Genomic DNA, 17,914 nt, shown 5'->3' on the forward strand with positions numbered 1-17,914 from the left:
TAAAAAAAGACTAAATTGTACATATTAAGTAGTGAAGTGTGTGAAATGTAAATTACATATCAATAAAGCTTTTTTTAAAAGTAGTAAGTCAGAGAAATACTACATGACCTCATTTGAAACACAGAATGGCAGTTGACAGCAGCTGGAAGTAACAGGATACAAAATCAATGCACAGAAATCAGTGGCATTTCTGTACACTAACAATGAGACTGAAGAAAGAGAAATTAAGGAATTAATCCCATTTACAATTGCACCCAAAATCATAAGATACCTAGGAATAAACCTAACCAAAGAGGTAAAGGATCTATACTCTAAAACCTACAGGACACTTATGAAAGAAACTGACGAAGACATAAAGAGATGGAAAAACATTCCATGCTCATGGAATGGAAGAATAAATATTGTGAAAATGTCTCTGCTACTTAGGGCAATTTATACATTCAGTGCAATCCCTATCAAAATACCATGGACTTTCTTCAGAGAGTTGGAACAAATCATCTTAAGATTTGTATGGAATAAAAAAAAAAAAAAAGATTTGTATGGAATCAGAAAAGACCTTGAATAGCCAGAGGAATGTTGAAAAAGAAAACCAATGCTGGGGGCGTCACAACGCCTGGTTTCAAGCTGTATTACAAAGCTGTGATCATCAAGACAGTGTGGTACTGGCACAAAAACAGATACATAGATCAATGGAACAGAATAAAGAACTCAGAAATGCACCCTCAACTCAATGGTTAACTCCTCTTCGACAAAGCAGGAAAGAATATCCACTGGAAAAAGGACAGTCTCTTCAATAAAATGGTGTTAAGAAAATTGGATAGCCACATGCAGAAGAATGAAACTGGACCAATCTCTGACACCATACACAAAGATAAACTCATAATGGTTGAAGATCTAAATGTGAGACAAGAATCCATCAAAATACTACAGGAGAACACAGGCAATACCTATTTATTTATTTATTTATTTATTTATTTATGATTTATTTATTTATTTATTTATTTATTTATTTATTCAGAGAGAGCAAGAGAGAGGCAGAGACACAGGCAGATCTTGTGCAGAGGCAGAGGGAGAAGCAGCTCCATGCAGGAAGCCCGATGTGGGACTCGATCCTGGGTCTCCAGGATCACACCCCGGGTTGCACGCAGTGCTAAACCGCTGCGCCACCGGGACTGCCCGCAACACCCTTTTTAAACTTGGCCACAGTGACTTCTTGCTAGACACATCTATGAAGGCATAGGCAACAAAAGCAAAAATGAACTACTGGAACTTCAAGATAAAAAGCTTCTGTACAGCAAAGGAAATGATCAACAAAACTAAAAGACAACCTACAGAATGGGAGAAGATATTTGCAAACAACATATCAGATAAAGGGCTAGTATCCAAGATCTGTAAAGAACTTACCAAACTCAAAACCCAAGAAACAAATAATCCAGTCATGAAATGGGTAGAGGACATGAACAGATATTTCTCCAAAGAAGACATACACATGGCCAACAAGCACTTGAAAAAATGCTCCACATCATTTGCCATCAGGGAAATACACATCAAAACCACAATGAGATGCCACCTCACACCAGTGAAAAGGGCTAAAATGAACAAGACAGGAAACAACAAATGTTGGAGAGGATGTGGAGAAAGGGGAACCCTCTTGCAGTATTAGTGCAATGCAAACTGGTACAGCCACTCTGGAAAACAGCCACTATGGAGGTTCCTCAAGAGTTTAAAAATAGAGTTACTCTATGACCCAGCAATTGTACTACTGAGTATTTTCCCCCAAAGATACTGATGTAGTGAAATGCCAGGACACCTGCAACCCAACGTCTATAGCAGCAATGTCCACAATAGCCAAACTGTGGAAGGAGCCATGTTGTTCTTTGACAGATGAATGGATAAAGAAGATATGGTGTGTGTGTGTGTGTGTGTGTGTATAAATATATTTAAAAAAAAAACAAATATATATACATATATATATAATGGAATATTACACAGCCATCAGAATACCTACCATTTGCTTCGACATGAATAGAACTCGAGGATATTATGCTGAGTGAAGTAAGTCAATCAGAGAAGGACAATCATTATATGGCTTCACTCATAGGTGGAATATAAGAAATAGCAAAAGGGATTATAAGGGAAAGGAGGGAAACTGAGTGGGGGGGGGGGATTAGAGAGGGAGACAAACCATGAGAGACTCCTAACTCTGGGAAACAAAGGGTTGTGGAAGGGGAGGTGGGTGGGGGAGTTGGGGTAACTGGGTGACGAGCACTGAGGAGGGCACTTGATAGGATGAGCACTATGTTTATGCTGTATGTTGGCAAATTAAATTTAAATTTAAAAAAAGACAGCAGCTGGAGGCTGGGGGAAATGGGGAGATGCTGGTCAAGGGATATACTCTTCCAGTTATAAGATGAATAAATTCTGGGGATCTAATGTACAGGATCATGACTGTAGGTAACAATATTGTATTATTTACCTGAAAGCTGCTAAGAGAGTAGATCTTAAATGTTCTTACCAAAAAACTACAATTTATACGTGGTGATGGTTGTGTTAACTAACCTCATTGGGGTAATCATCTCACAATATCTATGTGTCAAACCTTCACACTGTACATCTTAACCTTACACAATGTTACTGTCAATTATATCAATAAAGCTGGGGGGACAAGGTAACTTGGTACTTAAACAAGGGTGTACAAGGGGATCCCTGGGTGGCTCAGAGGTTTAGCGCCGCCTTCAGCCCAGGGCGTGATCCTGGAGACCCGGGATCGAGTCCTGCATCAGGCTCCCTGCATGGAGCCTGCTTCTTCCTCTGCCTGTGTCTCTGCATCTCTCTCTCTCTCTCTCATGAATAAATAAATAAAACCTTTAAAAAAAAAAAAGGCTGTACAATAAGCTAAAGAACCCCCCTAAAGATGTGTTCTATCGCATACAGACCCTAATTGGCATCTCCCTTCATTACCTACTTCCTGAATGATTCCACCTGATTACTTCTTTATGTCAAAATAAAGGCTAGTTTGATTTGACAAGGATTTTGAGGACTCTACCAGAAGCATTATTTAAATTAGTTTTCATTCACTATTAGGCAAAAAAAGTATGTTTGGTAGGTAGTCTTTTCAAATTGTTTTCAGAAGTTTAAGCTTCCTGAAGGCTAATTTACCAGTACATATCAATAAATTTTTTAAAATATATAACCTTCAACTAGTTATTATCCTTCTAAAAATTTATTCTGAAGAGCTCATCAGAATCATGGCCAAACACTAATATATAAAGACATTCATCATCTATTTATCTAAAAATTAGAAGGATAAAAAGTAGAGTAAAATGGTTGAATATACTACAGTACATTAATATGCAGCATATTGCCAGTCCTTAAAACTAGTTTTTTTCAAAGGAAAAATGCTCAAGGATGTAATGTAAGAATATCATGAGAATAAATTGTATATATTGTAAAGATTTGCTTTTTATAAAAACAAAACAAAATGCATTAAAAACAAAGCCAGAAGTAAACTCATGAAATTATGAGTGGAATTATCAATGATTTTTGTTACTTTATTTATTTTTAAAAGTATCTACAATGAAAAATGTTCCTATTTTGAGAGGTTTTTTGTTTGGGCTTTTTTTTTTTTTTTTGTAATATAATGTTTGACATTCAGTTAGCTTAATTTCAATTGCAATATATTCTTTTATATGTATTTATTATTATCTTCAAATAGTTGACATTTGTATATACTTTCTCCCTTAGACAGGAAGCTAATTGGTAATTGCCAGATTTTCCTCATCCTTTAGAATCTTCCCATACTGCCCTGTCCTGTGTACCTAAGAAGCACTTAATAAACATTATTGCAAAGTCTACACTGTGATGCATATCCTAAAAAACACCTTAATATCAAATCTTATATTTATGGGATTACCGCACCCCCCGCCCCCCCACCACCATCACCAAGAGCTTCTAGGATAGCTTCTAGGTACTCAATAAATACTTGCATGGTTGCATTTTAAACATCAGTTGGCAGCATGCAAGGAAACTGTACTGTTATGGAAACTGTCATACCGAGCTAAAGATAAAAATTAATTCTGAGTTCAATTTCACAGAATCATATATATCATTTTAAGAGTTGGAAGGCATCTTTAAAAAAAATCATTGAACCCATTCTCTAATTTTACAGGTAAAATCTTGGCCATGGAATATAGAGTGACTTAGCTAAATTTATAATGATAATTCATGATGGAAACAATAGTTCCATCATTAGTTCTATGAAGGACAATAGTTCAGGCTTTTGAGTTCTTAAGTACATCAGTCAAAATTATAAATATTCTTCATGTCTTCAATTTCCAAACTAAGTCTGTGGAGTGCATTTAAGGTGTAGACTTCATTCCTCACACAATATAATCTAAAGGATAGTCAATGAACAGGTACCCTATAGGCATACAACCTTGAAAATCCTACACCTGGTAGTTCCTGAAGGGATTAGGGAAGATCTTGATATTTCTGGTTCGGTATGATCTGGAAATGCCACATTTGGAGATATGGCTTAATGTGGGAATTCTGTGCAATGTGCAAGCTGGATCTGGAAGCTGGATTTTGGGTTAGTTCAGCTCCTAAGCCATGGAAAGATGACTTTGCTTCTCAGCCTTCCCGAGTCCCTCTCAAAGACCAATGAACCACTCCTTAGCCCTGCATTCATTGATCTCTTTAGGAGAAGGGAACTGGACCATGAGTGATTGGTTCTGTCCCCATTCTCTACTCTAGCCAGAAAAAAAGTTTAGCTCTTGTCCTAAAGTCTTTATGAATAAAGTCAGAAGATCTGCTACAACTTCCTAAGCTGGGGAAGTTAGTTGGACAGAACACTACCCCTCTTCTGATCTTGTCTTTTTACTTTCAGTTTTTATATATCCCCCACTTCCCCTGCCCATGGTTGCATTCTTACCTGTTTGGTTTAATGAGTGCCAGGCCACATCTTGCTGCCCCCATGCAGAACAGCCAGCTTGAGAAGCCTGAAGACTGGCTTGGTAGAGAGACTCCAATTCTGAAGTCTCCTGCTCTGTGTCTTGGTTCCAATGTGGATGCAAAAGGATGTGGTTTTTTTCTGGATAGGCTGCACAGGTATGGGAATCATGGGGAGAGGACTTCATTCCTGGTCCAGGGACCCCATGTTTGAGTTGAGAATCACAGAGCCTTGTGACATTCACCCAGGAGTCCAAAGGCAAGGAAGTCCCCAAGTCGACACTGCTGCCAAGCTCCTTAGGCCTAGCATCTCTCACTTGAGATGGTTTTCCTTGGTTCATGCTTGGCTCTGCCAACCTGGGCTGTCTTCCCCTAGAAGTTTCACTTTTAGGCAGCCCAGAGTTCATGGCCATAGAAGGATAACCAGCAGGCTCTTCCCAGGAAGGTAGTCTGTCCCTACCATCCAAAGAGGGTTGTTGTTTTGCCCAAGGCCAATGGCCTTTCCCTTGACCCTGAGGGAAGGGAGGCTTAGAGTCAGAAAGGGAAGAGTTCTTCCTTAGACTATTTGTCAAACTTCTATCCTGGGAACCTGTGCCATCCCTTGTGGAGGTGCCTTGCATCCTCTGGAACTGCTCTGCTAGGGAGCGGACAAGCCCCTTTGTGCTGGGAAAGTCTGGCCTATAGGGATCCTCACTGCCTCCATTCACTTTTGAAGTCAACAAAGCTTTGAGGCTTTTGGCTTGGAGGCATTGGTTAGTTTTCTGCACAGTATCAGGAGAGTGAAGCGTAGGTGAGGAAGCAGCAGGCATTATGGGGTGGCAGGCCCTGTACAGAGGAAGGCTGGGCTGAGCTGATGAACTTGAAGGACTACAGCCTAGGCTGTGTGCATCTCCTCTTTCCGAGGTATCTGTTCCAACTGAGTGTGACCAGGGCATCATCTGGGATGAGACAGCAGGATCCCTCTTTTCTTGGAATAACTGTTCTTGATCAATGCCTCTTCCAATGCCTCTTCCTTCTTGTGGGGGGAACCTGGTACAGCTGTTGTTGTCACCCCTGTAGCCTTGCAGCTTACCCTCTGGTACATCCAATGGTTCCCAATCATAATGAGCATTCTTCTCAGTCCTCCCTGGTGTTTTAGGTAAGGCCTGCCTGTGGAGTGCAGGAGGGTCAATGCTGTTCTCCTCAACTGAAGTTGGAAGGTTCAAGGCAGACCTACTAGAGGAATTGTGCTGTGGGACAGACAGGGCAGATGATTCTGGGAATAGTGATGAGTGTGACTCATGGCAGGAAGCAGGTGAGTGGATGAAAGAACTGGCCCCAAACTCTGTATTCGTGCAGGGTTCCAGTTGAGCCTCCTGGCTTAATAATACTTGGAGCGGGATAGGCTGTTCACTGAAATTAATGGAGAGAGCCAGTCATAAGCTGCCTTAAATGACAAGATCACTTACAAAAAGACCTGTTCATTTGGTTCCCATTTCTAGCCATCCACAAAGGGAATGGTAAAAATAAATAGAAAGACAAGCACAAGTAGAGTCAACAATTCAGAAGTTCACGAGAGAAGGCAGATTCATGTCAGCTCATACCCAAGCAATAGGTAATATTAATCCTCTTTACTAAAAGCTCTCACCAAAGCTACATACAATAAAATTAAGTGAAGTCCTTGTCAATTTTCTTTACTGCCTCTGAAGTCCCATTCCAATCATACCCTTCTAGCAAAATAAAAAACAAAAACTGCTAATCCCACATGCAGATGACATGAAGGTGAGCAAAGCCTAGAAATCACTCCTACCTGGGGTCCTGAGAGGCAAATGAGCCAAAATAACCAAAAGGCACATTGACAAATACAGGGTGATTTGAGTTCATGGAATTACACAGAATTCAAACACTTCAAGTATGCTTTCATAATCTGGATTTGGTTGTATTATTCACTGAGATATTTTCCCAAAGTTATGCACTGTGACTCTTGAGATTTGGGAGTAAAAATAGGAATTAACTGCATTTACTAGGTTTCTTACCATTTTTTTGTAATTTCTGACCTGAAAAGCACTTAAAACCCTCAATTACTCACAAACATCAAGTGGCTTAAGTTTTCTAGAAATAGTTTAGCTGCCTAGATTGCTTATATTTAAAACATATCTCTGATCAGATTCTCAGATCAGCATTCAACTACTAGAGTATATTGTAGGAAAAAGAAGAAAAAGGAAGGTCCTACTATTAGCATTAAATTTGAATGATAATATACCATCAACTTTTATGGGTATAGCCACCCAGTCACCCTTACAACATTATGAAGAATATGTCATTATACTTTTTTTTTTAAGATTTTATTTATTTAGGGGCACCTGGGTGGCTCAACGGTTGAGAGTCTGCCTTCGGCTCAGGTCGGGATCCCAGCATCCTGGGAGAGTGAGTCCCACATCGGTCTCCATGTGAGGAGCCTGCTTTTCCCGTTTCTGCCTCTTTTTATTTATCCATGAGAGACACAGAGAGAAAGAGGCAGAGACATAGGCAGAGAGAAGTAGGCTCCCTCCAGGGAGCCTGATGCAGGTCTCAATCCCAGGACCCCAGGGATCACGAGCTGAGGCAAAGGCAGATGCTCAACCACTAAGCCACCCAGGTGCACTATGTCATTATACTTATGGAGGAGACCTAATGGAGATAAACAGACCTGGATCTGAAATCCACACCTCTACCACTTACTAGCTGAGTAATCCTGGGTACCTTATAGATTTTATACTCCCTGAGCTTGAGTTTCCTTATTTATAAAATATTGCTAAATAATAGTTCCTATCTCCTAAGGTTATTGTGAGAATTAAAGTGTTTACTTTAGTCCCTAGACAATAAATGGGGGTGCCTGGGTGGCTCAGTCAGTTGAGCATCCAACTCTTGGTTTCAGCTTAGGTCACGATCTCGTGGTTGTAGGATCCAGCCCTATGCTGTACTACACATTCAGTGTTGGACTCTGCTTAAGATTCTCTCTTTCCCTTTCCCTCTACCCTCCCCCTGCTCTTGCTTGCTCTCTAAAAACAAGTTAATAAAATCTTTTTTAAAAAATGTTCAATAAATGTTAGCTGTTTTTATAATATTTATATTCTGAGAACTATAAGGTTTATCAACAGCCAAAATTATTCTTTAACTTAAATCTATGTATTTTAAGCAAGAACTAAATTCAAGAGCTAAAGTATAAAAACTACACCAGTGGCCCTGGGGACTTTTTCCTAGTGCTGCCCATAACAAAACAAAACAAAGGGAATCTTTGTGTTTCTTTTCTATGGTTCAATCAGAGCAAGGACTGCTTTCTCCATTTCCACGAGGGACAGGAAGCTCTGAAATCCCCAAAACAAATCACATGGTTTCTATTGCAATATAGATCATATTGCCATGTCTGAGGACATAATACGTACAAATTTAATAATCATGATATTACACAAGTCCAGGGACAAACTCACCCACAGGAAATATGGACAAATGATCTATTTATTATGCCATATTTTCTGTATCTTTCTAGGAACTATTAAGAGAAGGACCAGCAATGAGATGAGTTTTCCACCATATGTCTGACCTGAGAAGAAAATCTTTTCAGAGGACTCTTCTCTGTTCCCTGTAGTCACCAAGACAAGGAGAGCTCTGACCCATGGTCACTTCCTCCCCTGGCGTCCATAAACTACAGTGGATCCCAGGCACTACCTTGTTGGCTGAGGGAGGGCCGCCCCCTGTGAGGGGAGGCAGGCTGAGGGCTGCGACGGCTGCGGCGATGATTGCTGCTGCTGCATGCGTTCCTGTAGGCTCCGAGCTTTTCGAATACTGATTTGCAACTTCTTATCGACTAGGGCTCTGCTGTGCGTGCTAGAGCTGGCACCATGCAGGGCAAGTCTTAGTTTAGCTAAAATGCAAAAGAAAATATAGCAGAAACAGAACACAAAATACAAACAAAAATAAAAATAAAATTGAACCAAAAATGAGCAAAGATATGCAGTAAAACTCAAAATATGCAGCAGGAATGCAAGGCATGGACCATGCACATACTGTCCAGGGTATAGAACTGGCTCTGGCTCTAAGGAACATTCATGGAAGCCATGGAGGCCAAACAGGTTAATTCAAATTTAAAAAACAAACAAACAAACAAAAAGCTAAACTAAAATGAGTCAGAAGAGAAACTGGTGCTTCCATCTTAGAGACTGCTACTCTCGTCCTTTGCAACTGACCTGTCGTCTGGTCTCCACACTTTGCTCCCAACTTCCCCTTCCCGACAGCCAACAGCAGAAATAAGATCCAAATCTGCATCTGTCTTTATAGAACACAGCTCCTTGTGGGTCACATTTTAAAACTAGATATAAATTTTAAGCCTTAGTCCTTCACTGTGGCCTTACAGTGCAGCATACCAGGAAAGCAGAAGAGAAACATGAATCAAATATGCAGTGCAAAGTCACAGGCCTGGGAAGTCACAGTCAATATATTCATTTCTTCTTGTCATAAGCTCTACCTAGCTAATCAGTGACTAGGAAAGAGCAGACTAACCTCAAATCCGAGGTCTAACTTTATCTTGGGATAAGAAAGTAGGCATGGCTGGACAGTTCATCTGTGGACTCTGGCTGAGCTTATTCCAGTAAATATCCATAGGCCACAGTGACAGCACATGGTGCCCTTAGAAATGTGAAGGGCAAAGATAGCTAAAGAGCCTCAGTTTAGGAGAGTGACAGTAAGGAGTCATAAAGCTGCTTTCATCCCATCTGAGTGATGTCTCTAATGATACCTATCACGAAGTTAGTCAAAATTGCCATAGCTGTAGCAGTTAGAGTTACTTACAGATAGCTTCGTTACAGAGAGCCAAAGCTGCAGCACAGTCTCCCTTCTGTTCCAGATGCAGGGACTCTTCAAACACTGAATCTGCCTCTTGCAAGGACCTCTCAAAGCCGTCACTCCTCCCTGAAAGGGCCAGCACTTTTCATTTTCATTAAAATTGGTTCCAACTTTTTCTACGTAGTGATGTTTCCCTTCGGTGCACATAGTTCCTTCCTGCTGAGCCTTTGATCTACCATGATTCTAACTCTCCACTGCTATGAACAATTCTCTGAAACATGTAGGACATCCGTTTTTGCCTTAGCCAAGACATTGCCAAGATCATGAAAGAGGAGTATATCATCCACCACCACATATTCCAAGAGCTTTTAAGGGATCCCTCAAGAAAAGACCAAGGTATTATTATCTATAGCAGAAGGTGGATTCTTATGCCTGGAACTGATCTGTTTTTCCACAGTGCAACAAAATACATCTTGCCAATCAGTGTCAGAATGTCACAGACCTCCACAGAGACCTCTACTGCTGTGTTAAGGCAAAAGTGGCTTCACGACTCTGTGGAAAGCCATCTGTAAAATTCCTTTTCTACATCAATTCACAGTCCTCTCTGTGCCACCCTCAACTGGAAAATTAGTACACCTCTTGGGCATAGGTACTCTACAGTTCCTAACCTCAATATATCTACCAGGGCAGTTGAACAGCCCTTATTGGTTTGCAAGCATACATTTTTTTTTGTCAGTAGTGCTAAGTATTTTCTTTCATCATATCCTTAACCACCAAACCTACTGCAAAAGTCACTTTCCCACACAGTTAGCATGAAATACTCCTTCCTCCTCTGAAAGCAAATACATACCAAAGCAGGCACAAAAGAGTTCAAATATCATGCCAGATGAAAATGCAAGAAAGTACCATAAGGGCAATTTTTGTAAAAGAACACTCAAGTTTATGTACCCTGTTGGCTTTTACGCACTCATAACCATAAACTGTAAATGTATTGTAAATTCACCCACGAATGGGATTAATGGTAAGTGTTCATAAGCTCACAAGAAAAAATACTGAAATGTCAGAGTCATTTCTCCCATAAGGTCCCCAGCCTCCACTTACCTCCAGCTGGACATGGTAAGAAAGACTCTTCTGCACACCTAACATTCACTTCCTAATTCACTGTGGCTTTGGAGAGCAATGAGAAGGCTAAGGAAATAGAAGTTGGGGGAATGTATGAGTGGCTCAGTGGTTGAGCGTCTGCCTTTGGCTCAGGTCGTGATTTCAGAGTCCTGGGATCAAGTCCCACATCGGACTCCCTGCGAGGAGCCTGTTTCTCCTTCTGCCTAGTCTCTGCCTCTCTCTCTCTCTCTCTCTCTCTCTCTCTCTCTCTGTATGTCTCTCATGAATAAATAAAGAAATCTTTAAAAAAAAGAAAAAGAGGAAATAGAAGCTGGTTCTGAAGAACCTGGCATTCAGTCCCATCAAGAGATATGATACCCCACCATCTAGGCCTAAAGTTTTCTCACAATATTTGACATCAACTAAATCTATATAATCTTCATAATCAGAGTTGGTAGTGAGAGCCATTAAAACAAAAAAAAAGTTCTCTATGGATATATAGGCAGACTATAGTTGATCAATCACTATAGTAGATTTTAATTCTAAACTTCTAGAACCTTAGCCTTCCATTCCTTGCTCTTCCTAGAGATTGTGAATCAAAGTGTATTGAGAATTGGCACTGAAATATGGCCAGAAAGATTCTCTCTCAACTTTCATCTACTGCCCAACATAAGAGAGGAAGGAAAAAAGGTAAGGAAAGGAGATGACAAGTCTCCTCCTTCAGAAACAATATAAACCTGAGACTCAAATGTGGCATGTCTTCTTCCTCAAAAGGGAGAGAAGACTATCCAAATGTAGGGACAATTAAGGAATTAGAAATTTAAAATTTAGAAATAAATACAATGCCTTAGGAAATATAAAGCAACAATTGCCTCAAATCAAAAGACAGTAGGATTAGAGGAGAAAAATGGTCCCCAAATAGGCCCCAAATTAAGCTTCTTCAAATTAAGTGTTGACAAAAAGTGTGAAGTGGTCAACAAGAAAGCAACCACCCAAAAGAGCAGTGACTCCTATTCTTTGCACTGTTTTAGCATAATTTGTTCCATCTGGGGATTCTGGATAATAAGAACAAGAAGTTCATTTTATAGAAAGAAAAACAGAGATGTAAGTTTCAGGAGTCTATTTAAGGTATATACTTCAGTCTTTTTCAACTCCTATTTTGGGGGCACCTGGGTGGCTCAGTGGTTGAGCATCTCCCTTGGCTTAGGTCATGGTCCCGGAGTCCTGGGATTGAATCTCACATCTGGCTCCCCGAGGGGAGCCTGCTTCTCCCTCTGCCTATGTCTCTGCCTCTGTCTCTCATGAATAAATAAATAAAATCTTTAAAAAATAAAACCTCCTATTTTGAAAAGTCGTCTCTTCTAGTACAAAAAAACATCCTAAAGCAAGTGAAGGAAAAAAGTAACTAGTGTAGGGCATTTGGGGAAGCCTTGTTAAGTAAATGAAAATCATATAAGATTGGGAAAGGATTCATCAGAGGATCAAAAGGCAATCAAGCTTTGTGTTCTTAGAACCTGTTTAGTAGACCTGTTTCCCTGAAACTCCAGGTGGGCAATTTCAAGGATAGAATTTCCCTCATCAGTCTGGCTCAACTCAACTCCCCTATTCTGCTGTTTCTGAATTGTGACTAGTTTTATTTACACCTTCTACAGGTACTCATGGGAAATATTCTTCCATGAACCATGTACTATCTCTAAACTATACACTTTCAATAGATGAGCCCAAAATCAGTGTCTGTCTTCCAATCAATAGGCTCACCTCCTACTTTCACTAGTTTTCACTAAAATGAGTGAATTATGATAAAATACAATTTAGCTGAACAGAAGACAGGAATTTACAGGCCTGAATATGTTTTTTCCCTCTCTCTCTGTCCCCATCATAACAATTACCCTGATTCTGCAGTTCATCCAAGTCCATGAAACGACTGGGATGAGGATTAAACCCTTTAGCTGCCTCTAATTCCTTCTCCCGTTTCCTTCGAAGTTCCTGTTCCTGGGCCCTCCTGGCCACTTCCTCTTGCAGTTCATCCAATTCACTTTTGGAAGATATCTCCCCACCTGAATACAAACAAGGGAGAAGAAAAATTGTCACATTTCTACAACTACAGCTAAGCACCTGCTGCATTTATGGCCACTGCACTGCCTTTCCTTTGGAACTCTTGATTCAATTTGGAGTTCATGCTTTGGATAGTGCCTTCTACGTCAGATTCAGGGTGAGATCTGGGCTATAAACTATAATAACAATGATGATAATGATGACAATGGTAAAATATTTATTGAGTGATTTATTACAACAATAACAATGTGAAAACTAACATTTTTTGAGCACTTACTATGTGATAGGCACAGTTTTAAGCACTTTTATCTATATTATTTCATTTAATTCTCATGACAACCTCTGAAGTAGATACTATTATTGCCCATATTTTAGGAATGAAGAAATGGATTCACAAAGAGAATAAATAAATAAATAAATAAACAAACAAACTTGCCCAAGGTGACAAAGATGGTAAGTGGTAGAGCTGAACTAAAGTCAAATAGGTTAAATTCATGATCCATGATCTTAACCATTAGACAGCATTCTTAGTTACATGTTGCCACTAACTCATTGGGAAGCTTCAAACAAGTCAATTTCTCAGCCTTAACTTCCAACATCTCTTTAAAGAGATGTGTCAACTCTCCAGTAAAAAAAGAGTTTGTAGAGGCGCCTGGGTGGCTCACTTGGTTAAGAGTCAGACTCTTGATTTTGGCTCATATCATGACCTCATGTTCAAGAGACTGAGCACCCTGTCAGACTCTGAACTCAGCATGGAGTCTACTTAAGATTCTCTCTCCCGCTCCCTTCCCCATGATCTCCTCTCTCTAAAGATAATAAATCTTAAAAGAGTTTGTAGGGATCCCTGGGTGGCGCAGTGGTTTGGCGCCTGCCTTTGGCCCAGGGCGCGATCCTGGAGACCCGGGATCGAATCCCACGTCGGGCTCCCGGTGCATGGAGCCTGCTTCTCCCTCTGCCTATGTCTCTGCCTCTCTCTCTCTCTCTCTCTCTCTCTGTGTGTGACTATCATAAATAAAATTAAAAAAAAAAGTTTGTAAAATATCCAGTATAAATTCAATTTTATAAATGTTCATAGATGGAATCAAACAGATCTAAAAGGGTGTCTATATTAAGTGAAAAATCAAGTGACAAAATAATATATATAGTATGAATTAATTTTATTTAAAAAAAACGGTAGTAATAAGATTATCTATATATTTGTATAGGCATAGAAAAAAATGTAAAAAAATATATACCCTGATGATAATACTGGTTCCTTCAATCTGAAGACGGAAAGGGCAGGTTACTAAATTATTGGACTTATTTTTACTCCTGTAATTTTTTAAAAGAATGATGAAAATTATTAGATAAATTTTTTGCTCTCTGCCAGACTAAAATGATAGGATCAAGGAGCCCCTGGGTGGTATACTTGGGTAAGCATCAGACCCTTGGTTTCAGCTCGGGTCATGATCTCAGGGTCGTGAGATCGAGCTCTGAGCTCAGTGTAAAGTCTGCTTAAGCCCCTCTATGTCTCTCCCCCTACCCCTCCTGCTGCCTTCACTCTCTGTGAAAAACAGTAACAACAACAAAAAACAGGGGAGCGAGTATGAGGACACAAGGCACACTCATGAAGGAAAAGAAAACAAGGATACTGGGCAGGCTAATATAGAGGCAGGAACAAGGATAGCTTTGACTTACTTATTCCTCAGTTTTGCCCATAGCCTTCATGTCTTCTTTTGTCATCTTAATTCACAGAACTAAACAATAAGAAATCCACTCCCATGAGGCTTCCTCTATACCATGGGGAAAAAACCCAGAACTTACTCTTCTTAGTAATGCAGGTGCTACTGACACTGTTCACCCTATTTCTGTTCCTTCTTATTCCCACAAGGGCTATCCCTAAGTTGGAAAGAATAATCAGGCAAGCCATGATAAAGAGCAAAAGCTAGATAAATCCAAAGATGGAATGGCTCAAATGCCTCCATACTTACATACTGATGGAAAACGTTAAGTACAACTGTCCTCCAACTTCAAATGTGCTCAGGTAAGGCTATTTTCCAAATAGAACTGGCAGTCAAATCCAGTCCTCCCAATCCAGTGTCTTTCTGCTTACCTGAGAGGGGGAGATTCTTTGTCCAGCTACTCCTGGATGCTGTGGAGTCTGCCTCCAGGATACTACTGCTGTGAGACTTTGGGATGTGACGCCAGGAAGGTGCCAACCCAGCTGATTTCTTAGCACTTGGATCCCTTCAAAAGATAAACCAGAGTGTAGTGAAAATATTGGAAGGGTGATAACTTACAACATTCCTAGGACTAAAGTCCCTAAAAAATACAATAAAACATCAAACTAGGGATCCCTGGGTGGCGCTGCGGTTTGGCGCCTGCCTTTGGCCCAGGGCGCGATCCTGGAGACCCGGGATCGAATCCCACATCGGGCTCCCGGTGCATGGAGCCTGCTTCTCCCTCTGCCTGTGTCTCTGCCTCTCTCTCTCTCTCTCTCTCTCTCTCTCTCTGGGTCCCTCATGAATAAATAAATTGAAAACTCTTAAAAAATAAAAAAAATAAAAAAAATAAAACATCAAACTAATATACAATTAAAGAATCTGTTAAATTACTTCTGAAAGTAGTTCCCCCATCTTATCTCACTTCATTCACATTTTGTGCATCTAGCAGTGTCTGACACAAAACTTATAATGAATTAATAAATATAAGCTCTCATATGTATTGCCTTCCTATTTCTTATACCTTTGTAGCAATCTTCTCATGTGTAAAACTCAACAGGGTCCTGTGTCCAGAGGATAAGCAGTGGGAAAAATATGAGGATGTGATTATCACCCTTGTAGAAGATAAAATCACTCTGTAAAGCAGCAACTCTGTTAAGGAACTTGCCTCTGTGGCAATTCAGTAGAAACAATGTATGAAAATCTGAAATTTATAAAGCAAACTGGGCCCTATGAACAGGGTACAATAAGCACTATTGAACTGTCAGTGTTATCTTAAATTATAAATATCATTGACTTATAAAACACAGAAATCCTGTGACCCTTAAAAAAATGAATCTAGGGGATCCCTGGGTGGCTCAGCGGTTTAGCGCCTGCCTTTGGCCCAGGGCGCGATTCTGGAGTCCCGGGATCAAGTCCCGCATCGGCTCCCAGCATGGAGCCTGCTTCTCCCTCCTCCTGTGTCTCTGCCTCTCTCTGCCTCTCTCTCTCTCTCTCTCTCTCTCTATCATGAATAAATAAATAATCTTTTTTTAAAAAAAGAATCTATTCTAAATGAAAAAATAAATAACTATTCTGTTTTCTGATTATATAACTATAGGTTTTGATTCACTAATTTTTCCATCACATTATTTACTAAATAATTATTTTACATATAATAAAGTTCTCTCCTTTCTCAAATGTCTTTGCTCCTTCTTCCAGCAGAGGGTGCTGTTGCCATAGAAAGTTGACAGAGCATTCCCTTGCTTATTGTGGCATTATTTTCAACAGCCAAGAAATGGAAGCAACCTAAGTGCCCATTAAGAGATGAACAGATAAAGAAGATAAGGTACATATAAACAATGGAATATTACTAAGCCATAAAAAGGGAATGAAATTTTGCCAATTATGACAACATGGATGGACTCAGAGGTAATTGTTATGCTAAGTGAAATAAGTCACAGAGAAAGACAAATACTATATAGGATTTCACTTTTATGTGGAATCAAAACAAATGAGCAAACAAAAAACAGAAAGAGAATCACAAATACAGAAAGAAACTGGTGGTTGCCAGGGGAAAAAAGGCTGGGGGAATGGTGAAATAACTGAGATTAAGAGGTACAAATTTCCAGTTATAAAATAAATACATCACAGGCATGAAAAGTACAGCACAGAGAATACAATCAATGATATTGTAATAATATTACATGGTAATGGCATTTATTGTGGTGAGCATAGTATAATATACAGATTGTTCAACCACTATATTATACACCTAAAACTAATATAACATGGTATATCAACTTTATTTCCATTTTTTTTAAAAGTTGATAAGGCAAAAATATTTTGCTCACAAAATGGTAATAAAGTCCATTTCTCCACCTATCTGAGTTGAAAAACCTCCTGGTGACTCAACATTGCTGCAAGGGACAATGCCACTATTCAAAGGCCAAACAATACCTGCAGACACTGGAGCTCTCAGGCAGGGCTGTATCCAGGCTGACAGGGCTGTTGCTGTTCCTCTCACTGCTCTCATAGCCAGATTCCATTCGCTGTATTAGGCGAGGGTGCTGTTCTAAAAGGTGAGAGCCTGGCCGTGCTGGGCCCCAGGGCTTGCACTGGGGGCTTGGTCCACTAGCTTTAATGTTGTAAGCAGGTGGCTTGTTTAGTTCATCTGGTGTAAATTCTTTAGCTATCCCGATCAAAGGACAAGTAGGGAAAAAGGAGGTGGATTTAGCATCTGCCTCAAATTAAGACAACCAACCCTTCCCTCCAGCTAGCTACTCATTCACTGAACTCCTATCTCCAAAAGGTTCAACATCAGCATAAAAATGGACCTTGCTGAGTCTACCAGAAAAATCCAGGTTTTTTAAATACATGAGTCAACTTTATTCAAAAGCCCAAATCTTCCCTAATTATCTCCTCACCTGAATCTTCAGAAAAGGGACTAAGCTGGGTATAGCCACAGTGCTTCCTTTTGTCCTTACTAAAGATACTGTCAATATTCAGAGACTCTCGTTTGGGTCTCCACGTTGGACGATACTTGCTAGAAGAACTGGATTTTGACTCACTGCTGGTACTCTCTACTTCCCAATCACGAGAGTGTAAAGACAGGTTCCTAGGAGGCTTTTTGTCAGTCTGGTCTCCTCCCTTCCCTACACAGGGAGATCCTAGGTTGGTCTGAGAAGCCAGGGATGGTCTGTTGTGAATCATATTGCTGACTGTCTCTTTGAAATCCCTTAGTCTATTGGTGCTGCTGGATGGTTTAGAGGCATTCCTAGGAGCCTGCTTCTCTTTCAGTGTTTCTCCTAAAAACACAAAGAATTAAACAA

General features: G+C 40.1%; 1 protein-coding gene across 37 annotated transcripts in view; it reads right to left on the reverse strand.

The window, feature by feature from the left end:
• The window catches only part of USP54 (ubiquitin specific peptidase 54), a 124,351-nt gene that overhangs the window by 10,384 nt on the left and 96,053 nt on the right, over window positions 1-17,914 (reverse strand). For 20 of the 37 annotated variants that reach the window (XR_012000861.1, XR_012000860.1, XM_072755086.1 and 17 more), the window contains 7 exons: window positions 17,510-17,890; window positions 17,043-17,274; window positions 14,996-15,129; window positions 12,738-12,905; window positions 9,754-9,873; window positions 8,635-8,830; window positions 4,931-6,339 (listed from right to left, as the gene is read on the reverse strand). Coding sequence is in view for 34 of the 37 variants with exons in the window: in XM_072755086.1 (XP_072611187.1) it covers window positions 4,931-6,339; window positions 8,635-8,830; window positions 9,754-9,873; window positions 12,738-12,905; window positions 14,996-15,129; window positions 17,043-17,274; window positions 17,510-17,890 (2,640 nt within the window). In the remaining 3 variants the exon portion in view is untranslated. Of the gene's footprint in view, window positions 1-4,930; window positions 6,340-8,634; window positions 8,831-9,753; window positions 9,889-12,737; window positions 12,906-14,995; window positions 15,130-17,042; window positions 17,275-17,509; window positions 17,891-17,914 lie in introns of all 37 variants that reach the window. The other 17 variants (XR_012000859.1, XM_072755075.1, XM_026004668.2 and 14 more) reach the window with 2 other exon arrangements.

Source organism: Vulpes vulpes, chromosome 4 (assembly GCF_048418805.1).
Source record: "Vulpes vulpes isolate BD-2025 chromosome 4, VulVul3, whole genome shotgun sequence".
NCBI classification, from domain to species: domain Eukaryota; kingdom Metazoa; phylum Chordata; class Mammalia; order Carnivora; family Canidae; genus Vulpes; species Vulpes vulpes.